At 36.6% G+C, this 23,208-nt stretch overlaps 1 protein-coding gene across 1 annotated transcript in view; it reads right to left on the reverse strand.

Moving 5' to 3' along the window:
• LOC131526318 (retinoic acid receptor beta-like) overlaps positions 1–17,192 on the reverse strand; it is a 115,770-nt gene extending 98,578 nt beyond the window's left edge. Inside the window, exon 1 of the mRNA XM_058754560.1 lies at positions 16,979–17,192. Coding sequence (XP_058610543.1) covers positions 16,979–17,156 — 178 coding nt within the window. The 5' untranslated portion in view covers positions 17,157–17,192. The remainder of the gene's footprint in view (positions 1–16,978) is intronic.
• Between the last annotated feature and the right edge of the window lie 6,016 nt (positions 17,193–23,208).

Below are 23,208 nucleotides of genomic sequence, written 5' to 3' on the forward strand. Positions count from 1 at the left end.
ATGACTGGGTCCCACTTTATATTAGGTGGCCTTAAATACTATGTACTTTCATTTAAATTAATAATTTGATACAGTGCACTTATTGTGTACATACATGTTTTTACATTGTACTTATATATTTAAAAATACATATATGTAATTACATCTGTAATTAATTTCTGTAATTACATGTATAATTACACAGTTGACCCATCCCTTACACCTTAACCCACCCTTAAACCTACCCATCCCACCAAACCTGTCCCTAACCTACCCGTATCCCACCGCAATAGCAGCAGAAGTGTTTTGAAATACAATATGACCACAATAAGTACATTGTACTTATTTTTTTAAGTACATACAGTAGTTAAGGCAACCTAATATAAAGTGTGACCGACGACTGTAAAACTCCCTAAACAATGCAAACCATTAATTTTTCTGGCAACATAACATCATCAATGAATGACAACATCAAACTGTAAAACATAAACATTTAATCAAATCATTTAATAATAAAAAATAAACTACAGTAATTGGTTAACTTTTTTCAATTAGACTAGACTTCCTAACTGTACTAAGAACGGTCATGTTCACAACATCATGAATCAGCTGAGCAGAAGTTGCCAGGTGTTCAGTAGGAGCCCAGTTTCAGACTAGCAGGCAGTAAACGGTACTCATTTGCTGCAAGAAGCTTTAAGAGTACCTCATGTGATGGCTCCCGTGCGAGATGTAGATGCTGTAATTACACTTCAGTATAAGTGTCTTAATAAGACATGTGTGTTTGTGTACACTCAGCGGCCATACACAGACGGCCAAATGCACAATAAGGTGCAATTTATCCTTGCTATGTACAAACCTGATGGTCTACAGTAAATTTATTCACCCATATGACAATGTAATTATGTATTACCCTATATTAAAAATGATATTGCCATTCAACAAAGGTGACATATTATCATCATCACACACATACATCCTCTGGATATATGAAGATATGCTGTAAGTTAATATAACGTAAAACACCCATAAAAAATTTCCTATACCTCTGTAAACATTTCTAAAACTCATCTCGAGACATATTTGTTTGATAAGGCCTGTGCTACTTTGTAAGGACCATTAGATTGGATTAGATGCATTTGTGGTGCTGGTATGTTATTATTATTATTATTATTATTTTTAAATCTCCTTCTCTAACATGTATTCTATTTTCTTTTTCTTTGTGTGTGTGTGTTTTATTGTATTCTATTATATTATTTTGAACTTGTACAGCACTTTGGTACACTTTGCGGCTTTTAAGGTGCTTTATAAATACATTTAGAAAATTTGTATATGTATTTGATAAAAACAACATATATACAAAAATTCTGTATTTAATTATTTTTTTAATCATACATGACTTTTATATTTACATAGATAATATCAACATGAACTGACAAATATTCTACATGACATTTTCAATATATAGGTCAATAATATTTTATATTTAGTTTTGAAATAACTTGAAATGTTATGTGGACTACAATGTCTCCAATTGTCATTGCTTGCTATGTGAAAAATGAGCATTAGTGAAAGTGACATACAGCCAAGTATGGTGACCCATACTCAGAATTCATGCTCTGCATTTAACCCATCCAAAGAGCACACACACACACAGCAGTGAACACACACCCAGAGCAGTGGGCAGCCATTTATGCTGCAGCACCCAGGGAGCAGCTGGGGGTTCGGTGCTTTGCTCAAGGGCACCTCAGTCATGGTATTGAGGGTGAAAAGAGCATTCACTCCCCCCACCCTGCCTGCCTGAGACTCAAACTCGCAACCTTTGGATAGGAGTCCGACGCTCTAACCATTAGGCCCCATTAGGATAAGTAAATAATGACAGAAGTTTCATTATTCCTTTAACAGTATATTGCAGAGAGTAAACAAGGAACACCAGTTTATCCTCCTATCATAACATAATTTCCTAACATAACTACTGTAGGAACTGTTCATTTTTTGAGGGCTCATAATTAGTTCATTAATGCTAACTCTCTCTTTTTTAAAGAAGAGCTCATAAAGAGAGTCTGTTCTCTCTCTGTCTCTCTCTAATGGACAAACGTAGCAGTCTAATTCAATCAGCCGCCCACAGGCAGTCAGTGCTGGATAACTACATCAGCGTTAAGGATCTTGATTTTATCAGAATTATAGAAAATGACAAGTGAACTTAACATGAACCAGAGAGTCCGGGTGGAATCCCAGTATTGGCATTTCTTAATCTACCCGGGTTGGTACAGGAAAATCAATAGTTTTCTGCACCAGCTCGCACTCCATCACTGCTGCTGTTCCCTCTCACGCTGCCCATCTCTCCGATCCCAGAATGAAAGAGATGATACTAAAATATAAGGCCAAAATGAAAAGATGACTGCTGTGCAGCTCCCTTAATGAAGAGAAAAGAAGACACACCTTAATTCTGCAATAAGCGAAGACAACACAACATGTGCAAACCTTTTTTTCTCAAATATAATTTCTTTAATTGTGACCCTGGGCCACAAAACCGGTCATAAGGGTCAATTTTTTTTTTTTAAATTGAGATTTATACATCATCTGAAAGGTGAATAAATTGAGATACAACTGTTTGAAAATCTGGAATCTGAGGGTGCAAAAAAAAAAAAAAAATCAAAATATTGAGAAAATCGCATTTAAAATTGTCCAAATGAAGTTCTTAGCAATGCATATTACTAATCAAAAATTAAGTTTTGATATATTTACGGTAGGAAATTTACAAAATATCTTCATGGAACATGATCTTTACTTAATATCCTAATGCTTTTTGGCATAAAAGAAAAATAGATAATTTTGACCCATACAATGTATTGTTGGCTATTGCTACAAATATACCTGTGCTACTTATAACTGCTTTTGTGCTCCAGGGTCACAATTTAGTTCTCTCCTCTTCTGTTCTTTGTTTCCCTTCTCCTCTCTCCTCACTTCCTTAAATGTTCAGTGACTCCAACTATTTCATATTTTCATCTGACTGTCTCTAAAATTTTCTTTCATTTTTCAAAGGCACCCCATCAGAGCTCCATATCACCTCCAAATGTCTCTCTTTCTCTCTCCCAACCCCCACATTTCTTTTATACTCCCCCATCCCCCAACAGCAGTGCTTTTGTTTCTCACATCACAAAATATAAACAAAGAAATATTCACCTGCTCAATACAACACAAACAGCGCTGTAAAACATCAGCGCAAGTAAGTGCAGTGCTCTCCGTTTCTTTCTAGACTCTTGTAGGTTATAGCAGCAACCCGGAAAATCTGTTGTTAGTGCCGCCTGGACTGGTGTGGGACCTGTGTGTGTGTGTGTGTGTGTCAACATGGGTTGGCGATGTTATGTCGTGACAGGAGATGATCTATAGCATGCAAGTTAATGTTCAGAATCTGACAGACATGGAGTAAAGGAGATCTTCACTGGGCATTTCAAGTAAGATTAAAAGTATTATATTTAATTTATTTTTAATAATTTTATTTATTTGATCTGAATTAAACATCATCCAAATCTTAACCTATAACCCCCGATTCTAAATATGTATAATTATGACCTGTTCTCACTGCCAAGGCAACAAAAACTGAAGCATGGTCAAGGCTTGCGTGTCACTATTAAGACCATAAAGGTATCTCTTGGGGTCACTATATTAACTAGGATCTCATTGCTTTCAACAATTTAAAACATGTAACAGGTAGATTAAGTGAGAATTTATTGCAAACACATTTTAAATGCATTACAAGCAATTTGTGGTGCATTCCATGTCTTCTAAAGCCAAACAAAATCTGTATATAAAGAAGAGACTGATTCTATTTGTATCTGCTTCTTATATCCAGTACTTAATGATGTTTCTTTCTCATGAAATGACATGTAATTTGCACAGGACTTTGGCAAAACGGAGATGGGTTGGGTAAAACATCTTATTTGTGTTGTGTGCATGTTTTGCTTCAAATATTCCCCTTGACCTCAGTGTTGCTCTTCTTCACCGTCATCATTCACTGAGTTTCAGACCGTGTTCCTCTGAAACTCAGCCATTTATCAGCGTGTACAGGCCCTCATGTTACAGCAGCTCTCTAAATGGCATTAAGATGTTTTTGTGAGGAGCTTCTCTTATCACCAACCTATTTTCCGTGCTGTCTTTTCAGAGACATACCATATCCAGGAAAACAGACTTCAGAGACACTCTAACCAAATAAAAGCCTTTTATATCCCAAAGAAACATGCACACAGCGTACAAGTGCCCTTAGAGAGATGCTTGCGTCAGCGTTGTAGAAATTAAATGCATTATGTTTTCCCCATATTCCGCCTGCCTTATCTGCTCTGCTGCATATATATTTTTAAATGCCATTTGTGGTCAAACAGTTGAATCCACAACCCGTAAATGTTTCACACATGTACAATTAATCAACCTCGCAACATGCACACTTGCAAACTAGCACTAACAGTGAGCAAAACATTGTCAAACAATAAAGAATATTGGCCTTGGGTGAGATTGCTATTTTTGCTGTTATTAGCCTGCCATCAAACTAGAGGAGCAGAAGATGACTCTTTGCTGCCAGTTCTAGTAATAGTAGGGTAACACTTTATTTTAGGGTCTCCTAATTAGTTGCTTATTAGCATGCATATTACTAGAATATTAGCCATTTATATATGGCATTTATATATCTACATGACCTTATTCTACATCCCTAATCCTACCCAATACCTAAACTTAACAACTATCTTACTAACTATTAATAAGCAGAAAATAAGGAATAAGGAGTTACCAATAGTAGATATAATTCTTAAAAAAAACAACTACATTGTATGTATGAATAAACAAACCAACAAATAAATGAATGAATAACTAAATCTTGAATACAGTACGTCCTAGAATTAAAACATTTGTCTGTGTACATTCCAACACTAAATAATAATCAACTGAGTCCTGTTGAATAACTTTGTGGGACACTACACTTTACAAATTGAGTGCAAAGCACTATTGAATATCTTTAAGTGATACTGTCTTTTGCATTGCTTTTTTCTACAGTGCAGAAATTATGCCAACTCTGCAAACATTGATGGTAAAGTTACAGCTTTAGATGTGCTCACTAAAAACATGTCAGATTCATTATCCATCATATGAAATCAAAATGGACAATTTGTATTTTTACATTTACATTTATGCATTTGGTAGATGCTTTTATCCAAAGCAACTTACAATGCAAGGCACGCATTTTGTCAGTCCTTGCGTTCCCTGGCAGCTGAACCCATAACCTTGGCATTGCAAGCGTCATGCTCTACATTTTGAGTGTTTTGCAGCATTTATTATAAATGATTTATCCATGCACATCACTTATTTGTTTATTTATTTTTAATATTTGTGTCCTTGTAATTGTAAAAAACATCTAACATTTGCATGAGCTCTCTGAAAGTGTCATTCGTTAGCAGAAGCAAAGCTGTTCTAAGTTTACACTGTGGCCCAGGTCCTTTCCAGTAAGAACTGCTGTGAAAACTGTCTCATCTTTAAGTAGTAATAGATTAGTGCTTTGACAGCTAGACAAACTGCTACAGCACAAGAATAAGAACAGCACTGCTGAAAGAGCCTAGCCTTCAATCAAAGTCCATTCACAGAATAGCTGGGCTTTGTAGGGATGCATGTTGTGCTTATTAATGAACAGACAAAGACGGCAGTTTTCTTGATTTATTTGTGCCTACCATGGAGAGAATGAGGTGGCGATGGGCAGGAACGCTATGCAGAGATGGGCTGGTGACAAATTAGAAGCCAGTGCTGTCAGTGACATAACAAAACAAGTTACACAAACACAGATTTGTTAAAGCCATCAATATAAAAATTTAATATAGAATACACAATCAAGAAATTGTGCTTTGATAACAAACCCATTGCAACAAATTCAACAAATAACAAATTTAAATTCAAATACAGTATCTAATGGATTCTATTCAGCCAACCAGAAAAACAGCTTTTTCAGACTTTGGTGCTGGTTTAACAAAAGTTTGCCAGGCAGTCAGAGCTGTCTGTGGAGTCTGTGGAGTGAGACTGAATCCCTCATTAGTGGGAGCAGATGTGATCCAGATGTTGTACAGAAAAGGCCAGGGAGAGTGTGAGATATCTCAAGGGTTTAGAACTTTCTGTCAAAATAAACCTGAAATCAAATATATGGATTTTTTGACTATCGTAGACGATTTGTATTGTTTTTTTTTGCAAACTGAGAGCAAAGTTCCAGCTGTAAACAGCCTTACACTGAAAAAAAAAAAAAAAAAATCATTGAATTTACTACATTTTTTTTAAGGTAAGTGGTTGCCATCAATTTATTTTAGCTACATTTAAATAAATAAATGTAGTTGACTAACCTTTTTAAATGTAGCTAAAATAAATTGTTTGCAATCACTCACCTTAAAAAAAATATATCTTTTTTTTTTTTTCAGTGAACTGTCTCATAAATTTAGTTTCTTATACTCAAATAGTGTTAAAAGAGTTTATTTTTCAGGCTAGACCAGCCAATGCGAATGTGCAGTCCTAAGCGTGTGTGTGAGGATAATGACTGCTTCTATGGCTCTTTTATTGAGAAGGCGGGACTATTCTGCCATATTACATGTTACACTTTCTCCCATTCAAAAGGAATATGAGTGCATGTCTTTGTACACCTAAAGTCTTTGGTTTAAAGAATGAACACATGAACACATTTCATCAAGTGACATGGACTTCAATGGATATCCCATGCTCAAGTAATAGGGAGGAGTGAACACTGGCATAGGGACCCTGTCAATCGGACCGCACTGAAACTTCACTCACTCCAAAAACTCCCAGACAACAAACCACAAACAGAAGAGAGAGAATGCAGACACCCATGCAATGAGGATGCAATAAGTAAATTGGGATGCAAATGACATTTCATGTTGACATTTTATTTGCAAAAACCAATACAATCTGCTGAATATTAAATGACACACTCGCACGACCTGTGCTCACACGCACACACACACACACGCACACACACTACAATTCAAAGAATGTGTCCAAAATAAGAACCTACAGAGAGCGTTTGACAGCAGATGAAAGTCGGATAAGATACAGCAAGGTCATTGAGGGGTGAGACTGACAGGTACAGCTCAACTCCACCAGACCTGATGCAGGTATGAAAATAACAAGTACTCAGCTCCAGCGCACAGGAAACGGTTTCGACAGCCTGACAGCATCTGCAGAAGACTGCAGGATACATGTCAGAGGTGAGGAATCGCTCTGTCTGCCATAATTCACTGGACACTATAACTGAAATCACAAAACTGAGTGAGAGTAACTTGTTCCATTCATTTACATTAATTTAAGGAATTATGGGCTGATAATGTCATGTTTTACGTTCAAGTTGTTTTGACTGGAAGAAAATGGATGCATTAAAATGTACTTTTCTCTTTTTCATTGACTCACAAAGGCAGGCAAGTTTTTTTTTTTTTTTGTGCTAGTACAACAAAATAAAGGATCTAATATTTTATCTGCTTTTAGCTATTTTTCAACAGTACTACACAAAATAGTGTGTATAAAATACAAAAATAGTTCTGCATAAGCATATGTCAACAGGTTATGTTGGTATACATTCAGCTCTAAAACTAGTAAATTATGCTGCCTTTTAAGATACCTTGTTAGCAAAATTCCTGGTCACACTTTATTTTAATGTCCAATTATTTTAATGTCCAATTATATTAACTACAACTTTTGCATCAATAAACTACTAATTTGCTTCTCATTAATAGTTAATAATGCAGTTGTTAAGTTTATGTAATGGGTAGGATTAGGGATGTAGAATATGGCCATGCAGAATATGTGCTTTATAAGTACTAATTAACAGCCAATATGTTATTAATAAGAATGCTAATAAACAACTAGTTAATAGTGAAAATTGGTCCCTATACTAAAGTCTTATAAAATTCCTGTGTTTGCAAAAACACTGTGCCTACACGGGCATATCCTTTGCAGACTATGCTAAAAGTATGAAAACGAATGCTCCAAATCCCTTTCCCTGTTATCGGAGGTAGTACAAGCATGTGTAATACATCAAAAAATACAATACCGCATATGAATAGAGGCAACTCAGTGCATCCTGGTGTAGACTACATATGCTGAATGTGACATTTGAATATGGTGACCTTCCTACTGTATAGTTGGCTATAAAAACAGTATGTGAAAAAAGTGGTATGTCCGAATTCACAGTTTCATAAAATAGTAGTGAAAAGTACCTTTAAAAGTCCACATGTAGTCCAAACCATGAAGAGCTGTTCAAATAATTTATGCGGTGCTGAATTGCTTCCTTTGTAGACCGGAGAAAGCAAAGCAACTCACTAGATTTTGAAAGCTATAGTGTCATTTTTATGCATCTGACTTCACTTACTTCATTAAACCGGTGTGAATGTAATGTGTACGTGTGATTGATTAGAACTGTAAGAGGGCAACTCTAGAGCACAGCCTCGATCAATATAATGAAGACTGCAAAGAGAGATCAGCTTCTGATACATGCAAAGACATTCAGTTTTCTCTTCAGATTTTCTTTCCTTTTATTCTGACTCTTTTGATAATGCTGCTAGTGTTTGATCAACAGCCTTTAGCATTGCCTGCATTTCTAACCGTGTATTCTTTCCCCTAGAGATGTCGAAGAAAAATCCACATTCATGCATGATTGTTTATGTATTCATATTCATATCATAACAGCTGTTGTATCAAACATACAGTGCATTCAGAAAGTATTCAGACCCTTTCTTGTTTCTCCGAAATGTTTATGTTGCAGCCTTATGACAAGATGCTTTCATTTTTTCACATCAATCTACACTCCTCACCCCATAAACAAAGCAAAAATGATTTTGTGAACGTTGCAGATGTCTAAATTAACTGAAATATCACACTGAATAAGTATTCAGACCCTTACCTCAGACACCCTGCAGGTTTTCATTAATTATATCTCTGTATTTGTTGCATTCAGCCTTCCTAGTTCCCCAGTCCCTGCCACTAAAATCACCCCTAACAGCATGATGCCACCACCACAACGCTTTAATGTTGGAATGGCATTGTCAAGTGATGAGCTGTGCCTGGTTTCCTCATGCAAATGCTTGGAATTGAGGTTCATCAGACCAGAGAATCTAAGAGTCCTTTAGGTGTTTTTTCTTTTTCAAGCAAGTTTCATGTGTTGTGCATTGAGGAGAGGCTTCCATTTGACCACTCTGCCATAAAGCATTCAGATCGGCGAAGTGTTGCTGTGATGGTTGTCCTTCTGCAAGTTTCTCCTATCTCCACACATCTCTGGAGCTCAATCAGGTGCTTGGTCACTTCTCTTATCAAAGCACCTTCTCCCAAACTTCTTAAAATTAATATTTATGGAGACCACTCAGCTCTTACGAAGTTTAAATGCAGCAGTAAGTAAATAATGCAATTTAGCATAAGGCTGCAGCATATGAAAAAAGACAACATAAAATAAAAGGAAATCCACTGCATAAATAAATTAGATATTTAATTAAGTCTGTATTTGTGAAAACATGTAAAAACTTAGTTGTGCAGACATCTGATCAAACAGATAAAACCTTGGAAGTGCAAAGTCAAAGCACGTATCTCATAGGCTTTTGGTATAGCATTCTTTGCCCAATGCAACAATCTTTGCTTTGCAGCAAGGCCAATGAAGCAAACAAACAACTGATCAGTATTGCATCATGTCAGTATAAATCCTTAAAGTTTTAAAGGCATGGTCACATTTATCATTGTTCGGTGAATTTTCACTGAATTTTCACAAGTCCAGTTATTTCAATGCAATTTGCAACTCAAAAGACAAAAAGTGAAAGCAAAGAGGAAGCCACGTTAGGTCCAAAACAAAGGACTCACTGACAGGAATTCTCCAATTGTCTTAAACCAAGACATAAGAAAGTGTCTCCCCAAAGAGATGCTTATAACACAAACATGCTCAGCAGCAATAACCATGACATACACTTTAAGTGAGCCCAACAGAAAAATACTCTTTTAGAAAATCCAACATTGAACCTACAGGGCAGTGAACTGGATTCACACCATGCTGCACAAAGACATAAAGAAACGCCACTTCAAAGCATGGAAACACCTTGAAGGGGGGCTTTTCTCTAGTGAGACGGCCAGAACAGGGCAACCAAGAGAAGGCGGACCTTGTCCTTCTGAACTCTTCATGAATCGAGACACGTCCCCTGTGTTCTGTAAACCAAATGTGTGGAACACGAGCGAGACAAAGCTATGCAATGGATCTATTACTGCTTAAACACACTGTGCAGCAGAACTCTTTGAACAGAATCTGGAGACCAGCATATACTCTTCTGCGGTTTTCAATGCATTTCTATGGGGGGCCTGACCTCCATTTCTGGGCCAACACATCAGGAATGGCCCTCAGCAGGACCCAGGCTGAGAAGCCTTAGCTGTCAACCTTAGGTCAGTGTGCATGGGAGGGCTCATATAGTGAATTTGCAGGCCCCAATCCTTGGAAGAAAGCACCAAGGTCGCTGCATCACTCTTCTGGTCCTCTAAGGCATGTCACAGAGAGGAAGAACAAAAACGGTTCACAGAGGGAATAAGCTGAAACTCACCAATGAAAGCAGTCACTGTGTCCACAAAAATTCCAGATATTGAAGAATGAGAGTTTTATTCTTATTTTAAATTCAGGAAAGATATTCCCTAGTGAAAAATAGATATACTAAAATATATGACCCTCTAACTCTAGCACTCTCTATTCTAATTATATTCTTTAAAAAAAACACAAACTAACTAACACTAGCTTTTCTAATCTTTTTGTATTCTATGTATTTTTCTTTTTATTTATTATACAATTAACAAAAGCAAAAAAGGCCTCTAACACTAGCTTGCTCTATTCTTTTTCTATTCTATGTTTTATTTATTATATAATAAATTTAAAAAAAAAAAACATGCTACGTGTACTGCATTAAGCTAACTGAGACTTGTTATAGCACTTTCATATTCTTGCTCTTTTTGTTGATTTTGATTGCTTCCATTGTCCTCATTTGTAAGTCGCTTTGGATAAAAGCGTCTGCTAAATGACTGAATGTAAATGTATTTGCAATCCATTTATTTCATGCTACGTATACTACAAATACATTCACATATTTATGTACTTAAAAAAACACCCTGCAACCTTTTGGTATACTAAACTGGTATACTTATAGTCTGCTAAATTGGAACTACTAATTTTGTACTCAATGCACTTTAATTGTGTGGAAGTAGTGTTGTAGTCCAATTAAAGATATAATGCAGTATATCTGATTGTGCTAAAGTTGAACTATTGCAAGTAAGCTTCAGATACACTTTAAATATCTTGCATTTAAAAGACGTTGTTATTCAAAGATCATACAATCCTCATCAGTAGTGACATTAAAACACATTTTAGGCTTAATAATAAATATGCATTGTGCACAAGTAGTACTCCAAATACAGTTTAATTAAAATGTTTATATCAGTAAATCTCGAGCGATATGCCAGTAAATATGTTAATAGATTTGAACTATACTTATACATATTAAATAAATGTATTTTAACTATATTACTTTTTAATTTTTTAACAGGGGAATGCTTAGTCACAACCAAACCCACCATTGAATGACTGATTGTGAGAGATATGCCAATATCTGTGTGAAAAATCCTCTGCTGTGTGTCTCGATCTGAATTATTTAGAAAAAAAAACTACAGATTTATAATGAGAACATCTCATATGTACTTTGGTTTGATCTCTTTCTCTCTGTATACCCGTGTTACACTCCACACTAACACCACACCACACATCTTAATTAGATTCTTTTGCAAACATGCTGTGACAACTAGTTCTCACTAGTTTAGAGAATAAAATACCCAATGCAAAACATCCCAATACACTATTGAGCTGAATGTCAAGCAGCGACAGTAATCATTTCACAATCACTGTGGTGAATACAGCGCTAGTTAAGCCTCAGACCGGCCACATTAGATCCCCAACTGTAATTATAAGAGTTAGATCTCTAAAAGCAGTAAGTTCCACTTCTAGATTGAGTGACTTTATCAATAATTGATCTGTCCTTCACTGCAGCAATGCCTCATTGAGAGAGAAAGGGAGTGCCATAAAATTAAGTATGTCAGTCTTAGCGGTTTTTTAACCGTCACACTTGAGTTGTGTTCATGATTTATTTTCCTCACTCCCTTGTTCCTTCTTTATTTTACACCAGGGTGATTATCTAGAAATTATGCCATTTGTGCCCAGTTTGTGCACACAAAATCAGATCTTTTGACAGAATTAACTTTGTTTAGTTTGAATTGTTATGTCTAAAATGTTTGCAATTAAAATTTGAGAGAAATGTGAGAGTGACCACTTTTCTGAAGACTGAAATAGGAGCGTCCCTCTATGGCAGTCCTCCCATGTCTATGGGCCCTTGTATTATAGTCCTGGCACTTGGGTCTGATGGTCGGAAAGCAGTAACACTAATGGTAAATTTCCAAACACATGGGACATGCAATCGTTTCTTGAGAATGACCCGGCTGCTCCAGTATATCTGTGGCCAAGTGCACATTGTAAAGTTTCAGGAGTGACAACCGCATTTAAATACGGGGGTGAATCCCCTAAATTATAATTTTGTGTGTGTATGGAAGAGAACTCACTCTCGAAATTTTGATGATTGACACTTATTTTTACACAACTACTCGATAGTAGGCATGGGCCGGTATGAGATTCTGACGGTATGACAACCTTAGATGAAAATATCACAGTTTCACAGTATCATGGTATTGCGATTACAACTCTAAAATATGTTATTTTTAAATGGAACTTTTTTTCCACTGAACACAATATATTTAATTTTTAAGAAACATATAGAACATTTTGGAACAGTAAACATGTCAAGCTAAATAATTAAAATAAATAATTGAACAAGGTTTTTGGAGACATGCTCACTTTCTACACATTCATCTTTCAGTCCAAGTTATGATGCAGGAATGTTCACCTTTCCTGGATTAAGTTTGGAGCGGTGAGGTACGAGGGTGTGTGCACATACACTTAAGGAGAGAGAGAGAGCGTGAGTGTGTTACACACACACAAACACACACACACACTGTCTCTCTCCGTACAACACTCTAACAGCGGCAAAGTTTGTTTGTTAAATGTCGTGATTTTGAACAGATGTAAACAATGGCAGGAGGCTTAATAGTATAGACGTGATACCAGCTAAATTTAATTATTGTACTAAATCGCAGAAACGTAGTACTTTAGTCTGCAATTCCCCGATCTGTGAAGTAACGTGAGGGAGGAAACTAGTTGACGTTAGTTAGTTAATTAGCCATGTTATCGGCCTCGGTAGCAAGCCAAATAGTATTTATTTAAACAAACGGTGGGTGGGTGGGTCTCTGTCTTGATCGAGGGTGAAAGAGGGAGAAATGAAGATGACACAGATATACAGGTGCTGGTCATATAATTAGAATATCATCAAAAAGTTGATTTATTTCACTAATTCCATTCAAAAAGTGAAACTTGTATATTATATTCATTCATTACACACAGACTGATATATTTCAAATGTTTATTTCTTTTAATTTTGATGATTAGAGCTTACAGCTCATGAAAGTCAAAAATCAGTATCTCAAAATACTAGAATATTTACATTTGAGTTTCAATAAATGACCATCCCTACAGTATAAATTCTGGGTATCTCTTGTTCTTTGAAACTACAATAATGGGGAAGACTGCTGACTTGGCAATGATCCAGAAGACGAACATTGACGCCCTCCACAAAGAGGGTAAGTCACAGAGGGTCATTACTGAAAGGTGTGGCTGTTTACAGAGTGCTGTATCAAAGCATATTTAATGCAAAGTTGACTGGAAGGAAGAATTTGGGTAGGAAAAGGTGCAAAAGCAACAGGGATGACCGCAAGCTTGAGAATACTGTCAAGCAAAGCTGATTCAAACACTTGGGAGAGCTTCACAAGGAGTGGACTGAAGCTGGAGTCAGTGCATCAAGAGTCACCACGCTCAGACGTCTTCAGGAAAAGGGCTACCAAGCCACTTCTGAACCAGAGACAACGTCAGAAGCATCTTAACTGGGCTGTGGAGAAAAAGAACTGGACTGTTGCTCAGTGGTCCAAAGTCCTCTTTTCAGATGAAAGTAAATTTTACATTTCATTTGGAAATCAAGGTCCCAGAGTCTGGAGGAAGAGAGGAGAGGCACAGAATCCATGTTGCTTGAAGTCCAGTGTGAAGTTTCCACAGTCAGGGATGATTTGGGCTGCCATGTCATCTGCTGGTGTTGGTCCACTGTGTTTTCTGAAGTCCACAGTCAACGCAGCCATCTACCAGGAAATTTTAGAGCACTTCATGCTTCCTTCTGTTGACAAGCTTTATGGAGATGCTGATTTCATTTTCCAGCAGGACTTGGCACCTGCCCACACTGCCAAAGGTACCAAAAGCTGGTTCAGTGACCATAGTGTTACTATGCTTGTTTGGCCAGCAAACTCGCCTGACCTGAACCCCAGAGAGAATCTAAGGGATATTGTCAAGAGGAAGATGAGAGACACCAGACCCAACAATGCAGATGAGCTGAAGGCCACTATCAGAGCAACCTGGGCTCTCATAACACCTGAGCAGCGCCACAGACTGATCGACTCCATGCCACGCCGCATTGCTGCAGTAATTCAGGCAAAGGAGCCCCAACTAAGTATTGAGTGCTGTACATGCTCATACTTTTCATTTTCATACTTTTCAGTTGGCCAAGATTTCTAAAAATCCTTTCTTTGTATTGGTCTTAAGTAATATTCTAATATTTTGAGATACTGATTTTTGACTTTCATGAGCTGTAAGCTCTAATCATCAAAATTAAAAGAAATAAACATTTGAAATATATCAGTCTGTGTGTAATGAATGAATATAATATACAAGTTTCACTTTTTGAATGGAATTAGTGAAATAAATCAACTTTTTGATGATATTCTAATTATATGACCAGCACCTGTATAGTTTATGTACAACCTGGAAGTATTTTTTAAGCGATCGGTGCTAAAACGTCATCTGTCGTTGTGATTAGTCTACGTTACCCAAAAAATTCCCATACGGCAGACTTTGTCTTTTTCGACGGGGGAAAAAGTTCCAGGGATTCACCTCCTTATCGGTTATCGCCCCATGCCTACTCAATAGTAGTGGAATACATGACTTGGAGGAGAATAATTGTTGGATAAAATCGTTATATTCTTGTAGCTTCATAAAATCATGGTTGAACCATTGATGCCACAAAAAAATATTTTACAGATGTCCTTCACTTAATTTCCAGTGATATCGCGACTTGATTGCACAAATACTATTAGAACTAAACTGAGCTGGATGATGACATCACTGAATTCAATGATGAACTGCCTTTAACTGAAAATTGAGTGTTTACTATTGTCCTTTTACATTACCGACACACTATTTTCCTATCTGATACTGTAAAGCTGCTTTGACATAACCTGTATTCTTAAAAGCGCTACATAAATAAAGGTGACTTGACTTGACTTGACTTCTGGGCATGGGAACATTTCAGTTGCATTGTTGCCTATGCAGGGTTAGAAAGCTCCCGGATTTCATCAAAAATATCTTAATCTGTGTTCTGAAGATGAACAAAGGTCTTATGGATTTGGAACGACATGAGGGTGAGTAATTGATGACAGAATTTTTAGATAAACTATCCTTTTAAACTGCCCCTATTATGGTTTTTTGAAAATGACCTTTCATGCAGTGCGTAACACAGCTCTAAGTGAATGAAAACATCCTGCAAAGTTTTAAATCTGAAAGTGCACTGAAAGTCTTATTGTTCTCAAAAGAAAGAGTCGACTCTGAATCATTGAAACGAGTCATTTTTAAAACGAATCCCAAGCCGTTTCTTGCTGACGTCAAGATGAAACATTAGCATATTGCCCCCCCACTTGTTGGTCTTTTCGCATTGGTCTGAATGAAAATGCAAATTCATTCTTTGCTACTAGGTGCCGCTTTTGGAGCGGTTTAAAATATCTGTTTCTCCGGTAATGCTGTACACAAAGTAGCACTGCGCTCACAAACACTGCTTTATCAGGCATTACAGACATGATGAAATGGAAATGAGACCAATCGACCAATCACCACAGATTAGTGTCACGCAAAGGAGGGGTTTGGAAAAATGAATCCGTTAGCGAATCGTTTGGGAGTCGATGAGCAAGTAAGGTAAAAATAAATGCATATTACAAGAGAATGAATGTATGCAAGGTAAAAAAACACGTCAACCTGTTGTTGCGGACTCCCAAAACCAAAATATGAACCTTTCATTACCCATAATATGGGCACTTTAAGTTTATTATAGGCTTGTTCTTATTTGCCCTTTTTTCATAGCAAGATCTGGCAACATCAATGAGTCAAGATGAACTTCTCACAACTCTGATACGCATTTAAAAATGTCATTAACAACTAGTTGTTGAATTTGGTTCCCTGCATACTGCGTAGAATTTCTGCAAATGCGGTTGCCACTACCTGATTTTTTAGGAGTCAGTTCGGTTGCAGAATACGGTTGTCACTCCCGTAAATTACTGAACTGTGTGTGTACAGAACAGGATTAGTTCACTAAAAAGTGAACTGACAACCAAATTTTGTGGAAGTGTGTATATGGCCTGTATGTCTTGCAGTCCTGCGGTCTAAACTGTACACATCAGAGAGGCAGGAGGTTCTCCGAAGCCTGCAGACATTTAGGCACTAATCCAAGATGAGACGATCACCATACGCTGCACACACTAATAATGCACAAGGCTAAGACAGTTACAGTGCTAATGAGTTGCAATATGAGAGTAATGAGACATCGAACAGCCAGCCAATCCTGAAGCTTCCTTTCCTTGAAGGACTCTAACAAGAACATTGTCAAAATGCTGTTAATACTATGCTCAGGTGCTTGCACACAGGTTTAGATGTTTGTGAATGATGGTAGATCATGCACTGAATGAATGTGGCCGGTCTTACCCACAGGAGATGGGCTTCCTCCGCTGTTGGGGGTGTTACGAGTCTGCGTTGGGGAGGGCAGGTTCAGGGAGCTGATGACTGATGGGAACAGGAAGGGATAAACTCCTGCTCTGTAGCGCCTCATCTGGACGAGTGTGGAACTACAGCTGGAAGCCGGGGTTCGGCTCACCGTCTTCATTCCTCGGGGAGGATGAAGGTCAATTAGAGGTGAGAGAAAGGATCAGAGTTCATTCTCTTCAAGGCAGATGCGACGTATTTCCTCATCTCCATCGGAGAAAACCTCCAGAAGGCTCTTAGCGTGCCAGGGGGCAGAACTGCATGGTATTCTCCTCCAAAATACACCAATCACAGCACATGACTGGGCCTGCTGTCACACAGTAGCATTGCTTCTAGTAGTACATTAATCTGAAACACATCAAGATTTCTGATCAGTATTTGAAGGTAATATTTGATTGACCTATTAAGGTTCTTAAAAAGTGAAGTGTGTAATTTCTGCGGCTCTAAACAGAATATTCACACACTCCTTCAGTCCCATCTACTGTCTGTCATTGTTCAGAAAATCAGGCCACTCTCCTGCTAGACAACCAAAATTAAAATAAAACAGATACCCATAAACATAGATGACCATAATACACACACCGAAAAAAAGGTTATATTTTAGAAAAGTAAAAAAAAAAAAGTTTCTCAAAATATATTTATGGTTTGGTTCAAACAATGAAATTTTATTTAAGATTAATTCAATACATCATATTTTTTTCCAAAGACAAAAACATTAATACAAACTAAAAATGTTATTTATTACAAAGACCATACAAAAAACAAAGTAGGTTGTAATTTAATCAGACATTTACTTGAGTAAATTAATCATTTGAGTAAATTGAGGAGCGAGTGTTTAGTAGTTCTACTCCCAAGCTGTGGAACAATCTTTCACAATCACTTTGTGAAACCTCAGATTTTTCAGACTTTTCAGACCAAACGCAGTTGAAAACGTACCTTTTCTCACTATGTTACTCTAATGTTTCTGTCCTTTAATTCTATAATTCTATAACCTTTATCTTTTTTCTTTTCTTTTTTGTTTTGTCCTGTCTTTGCTTTAGTTCTGGTCTCTCTGACATTGCAATGCTATTTCTACTTTATACTAACTGTTTTTTTTCTTTGCTGTATGATTGTTTACTGTTTCTTGTAAAGCAACCTTGAGGTCTAGAAATGTGCTATATAAACCATGTATTCAGGCCAGCTTGTTTTTCAAACTAGCAAAATGAACCTGATAAATTATCCCTGGGTCTTGGCAAAGGCAATACTGCTTGTAATGTGTCTGAAATAGCATCTGTGACCAATGGAAATGAAACAAAATGAAAGCCCATGCAGGAAATATGTCCACTCACTAATGTTAATGTTCTCCAATCCCTCATTCATCTGAAATGTTATTCACAACTGTAAATAGATTTTGAGATCAATGTTCCAGCATGCATGTGCTTCATTTAATGTTCGCTTACGCTTGAAAGACTGATAATCTGGATTTCATCATACACTGGTGTACAAATGAGAGATCTGAGATAGAATGAAACAAGTTAACATCAGACAAGAAAAAGTGAGTTACTTGTTATTTGGCAGATCCAAAGCAACTTGTGGTACAGTAATTTGGGATCACTGTAATTACAGTACCAAGACTGCTGTGCTTTTGGGTGCAAAGTTGACAGAGTTCTTTCTGTACATTTACATATTCTACATTTATTCTACAGGTTCTATCAGACTTCTTCACATTTACCTCTTTCTGGGATTGAGTTATCTTCATATATATAGTGATTGGTACAGTAAATGACAATGATTCCCCCTCTATGTTTGCATAGACCATTTCATTTCCTAATTTTCATCCTACTTTCCAAACCAATTCCTAATCATCTCAGATAGTAAAGGAATGCAAAACAACATGAACCTAAACTCTTGCTATCATCAGCATCAGTGCCATGCTGTCCATTACTCATCCTCAGGTCATCCAAGATATAGGTGACTTTTTTTCTTCAGTAGTACAGTAAAGAAGATTTTTAAATGGTCCTTGGTGATTCATAAAATGCAAGTCAGCAGCTGCCCATTTTTGAGAATAAAAAAAGCATATCAAGGAACATAAAATTAATATTGACTAGTTCAAAACACTAGTTTGTTTATGTAATGAAACAATGATATAACGTCTACGCAATGATATTATTAAAGCACCCAATAATGATGTAAAATGTGGATCTTAATCAACTCAAATAACATATTTTCATAAAAATGAGAAACCATAAAAACATTAATGTTGCCCATTCAGGTGCTTGGTTCATGCATACGCATATCACTGGTTAATCTGTCTTTAGTCCGAGTCCGAACTGTTCTTCAGTTCACTGACTGAGTTCAAAAAAGGTGCAGCAGCATAAGTAGAAATATTAGAAAGGGCAAGGTATATGCAATTTCCTTAAATGTGGCATAGCAACTGTGCAATAATGTTTATGCACAATGTACCCTGCAGCCTAGGGTGTCTGTGAGTACATTAACAACAACTGAGCACAAATATAATGGACAAACTATGTCAGTTAGTAATGGAAAACAATTTGAGTGGTGCTCTATGACAGTAGTCGGGCATTGCCGAGTGCAATGTGAAAACAATGTGTTCTATTTATTAGTATAAACACTAAGGTAAGGGTAACCGTTTAGATGTTTGTTACAATAAATCATTTTCCTCCGGGGACATTTTTTATTTTTTTATTTTTACCCCTCAAGCATACCACTGTTGAACCACTGAAGGGTTTTCATGCAATTGGGCCCTGGTTCCTCTTTCACAGGGGATGTCTTCTCCTCCAGCAAAGAGACACGACAAATGAAAAGGGAGGAGAGGTAACTGACGCTGGCTCGGCCCTCATACTAAATCCTGTTTAACAGAGTTATAAACTGTGTCAGGATAATAGCAGCCATAATGCACTAATCTGCAGTTAGGGTGCAGTTAAAGTGATGTGTAACCACACTTCATAATTAACAGCCCCTAGATAATACCCCAGTCTAACGGCGCAGAGACAGCGAGACAGGCTTTGCTCTTCAGTATTCTATGCATGTCCCCTGTGCACCACATTTGTAATAATGTTTCTGCCCTTGGTTAAACAAATCACAATCATATTACAAAGAATATTTCCAACCAAACCCTTTTAACCAGAGGTTATTATAGTTTTCTAATTGCATTTAATTTTAATAGTATTTTAAAATTTTACAATTAATTGTAGATTTACTTAGATAATATCAGCACAAGTATTTTTGGTAACACTTTATTTAAAGCCTTTATGTATAATGCATTTTTAAAGGGTTATTAAAGGGTATAATGCAATGTAATTGTTCATAATTTGCATTGTAATACATTATATCTTGTCGGGTTACACTTTATTTTAAGGTGTCCTTGTTACAGTGTAATTACACTTTTAAGTACTGAGTAATATTTATTAACTACATCTGCTTATTATATGGTTAGAGTTAGGATTAAGGTTTGGCTTAGGGTTACTTGCATGTAATTATGCTTAATTTATTGTTATTATAATAGTAAGTACATGCAACGTGCAACAAGGACACCTTTAAATAAAGTGTTACCTCTTATTGTAAATAACTATAAAATAATTCAAAATGCATAGTGTAACAATGAATTGATAAGTGTTATAATGTATTAACTGTGGTTACAATTGTTCATGAGTTTGTACAATCCATTATAAAGTATTACAAGGCATAATTAATGCAATAAAACAATTTTTCCAATGCATTATACATATAAAGGCTTTAAGTAAAGTGTTACCGTATTTTTTTAAATTTATATTAGTAATGTAGCTAAAAATATCTTGTTAAATATATTTATATTATAGGATTCAACTGCATGTTGAATCTCAGACACTGTGGACAAACAAACAAACAAACAAACAAACAAACAAGGTAAACACTAATTGCCATGCCAACAACACAGAACCAAATCAAAAAGTATGGAGAGAGTATGGTTTAATTTTCACCTTAGTTTTAGTTTTATTATATGATGATAAGCCATTTTCAAAAACAGTACAGTGAATACAATACCCATAAATGACAGCAATTTACACCTCCATCTCCTCTGCGTCTTTATGGGTGACTGTGTGTAACTGCATGTGAAATACGTGTGTAGTTGTCATTTGAACCTTGAGGAGCTGATAAGAGACACTCGACTCGGTGAAGTAATTCCCAGCGGGCGACTGGGAGAGTGAATGAGTTAAGTGAGTGGAACAGGGTTTGATTTCTCTCTCAGACGCTGCAGACATGAACATTTTCATGTTTGCTATATCCAATCACCTCACATGAAGCGTTGAGAGCTGCTCTGTGAGGGGAATGCATGATACAAGAAATGCCTTAGAGAAAGAGACAACGAGAGAGAGAGAGAGAGAGAGAGAGAGAGAGAGCACTCTCTTCTTTGACATGGTTGTGTTAACCAGTGCTGATAAGAGAATAGCTACAAGCTCATGCCTACTATCTGAGTGTCTGCCAAATACTCTAAATCAAGAGAGGAGGGACGAAGGGGTTTAGCGTGAGGTGAAATTGAGTTTAAGTGTGAATAAATAAACCACTTTAGCTCCACAACAAACAGTCATATTTCACATTGCTGACACTTATTTATCATTGTTTCTTTAACAATTCCCCAAATAAACTCAAATTTCATGACCATTTTATATCTTACAAACTGCGATCTAACGATATCTGCCTTTCAAACATGTGCAGTTGTGTAACTTTAGGAAAAATAAAAGCAGACACAAATAATACAACTACTGACTGAAGGTTAGAGACATTGTTGAGATCTTTTCTGAATTTCTGGAGGAGAGATACTCATGAGGTTGCTGGGGTCTTTTGCGCAGAAGAGACTTGTGCAAAAGTGCTCTCCACTGAATCTAATATGGGTGAATATAAGACATGAATTCAGGGCAGAGAGCTCTGAAATACAGTTCACTAATCACACTGAAGAACGCAATTAGATTTTGAGAATGCAATTGGGTTTTGGCATTGTTGGGATAACTTTCTGAGTCTGGTTTGCAATTGCAGCACAAGCCATTAGCTAAGAGTTAGAGCTGTTTAGGGGATGAGGAGGAAGATGGGTGATAGACATTAACTGGTAAATGTGTAATTATGGCCCAGGCCTCCTCTGCTGTCATGCCTCTCTTGTATTTCTCTAAGGGGCTCTTTATACGAATGGAACAGGTATGTTTACTGCCCTCTCCCATGCCTTAAACGAGCAGGCACAGTTAGCTCTGAAGTCTCTCAAACAAACCAATTACAGGAAGAAAACTACGACACAAAAATCTGGCTAATGCATCCAGCGAGTGCTCTGGGAACATAAAACAGCTCATGCTATCTTTGGAGGATGCATCTTGAGTGACTATTTCTTGGGAATTCTTGATGTAAGGAGGTGTGGTTGTGACCGTCATTGTCCATGTTCTTCTGGTTACCACACTGTAAAAAACAATTTGTTGAGTCAACTAAAAAAATCTTTGTTACCCCGCTGCATGAATTTTTTTTGTTATCTTGACAATATATTTCTTATTGAAACAACTTTAAATTAGAGTGGAATTAGTCCAGTTAATAAATATGCTCAAGTTGCATTGACTATTATTTCCTAGTCCAGTTAACCTAAACCATGTTGTGTGAACTAGGATTTTTTTTTTTTTTCTTCAACTTACCGTTTTTGTGAATAGTGTTTGCTTTAGTTGCCTCTTGACCTTTTAAATATAAGTGTATCTTTGGTTGTTACAATTTTGTTTATAAAGCACATACTGTATGTGATGGCAAGGTACTTATGATAAAATCATGTAATGTGTCTGAGTCTCTGATTGCGGTTTATCTACATCTGCAGTGCTTTTTATGATTTCTGTATTATTGCAGTTCTATGATATTAGATGACAATGTTAGAAAACTTTATAAGCCACTTTTATAAATATGGCTCACAAAAAAGTTTCAGTTATGGAACTCATAGACCTGAAGAATCAGCATGTGAACCTCAGCAATGCTGACAAAATATTCAGATTATTTTGATATGATTTTTGAACACCACGAAACAAGGCAGTAAAAAGTCACAACGAAAATAATTGCAAATAGTAAGAATAAAAGAAAATACTAAGACAATGCAGCTGCATAATTTATTCATGTCGCAATGCATGCTGGGAGAAAAACAACCAGAGAAAAACTAATGTTAGAGGGTCAAGGGT

This window comes from Onychostoma macrolepis, chromosome 19 (genome assembly GCF_012432095.1).
Source record: "Onychostoma macrolepis isolate SWU-2019 chromosome 19, ASM1243209v1, whole genome shotgun sequence".
Classification (NCBI taxonomy): Eukaryota; Metazoa; Chordata; class Actinopteri; order Cypriniformes; family Cyprinidae; genus Onychostoma; species Onychostoma macrolepis.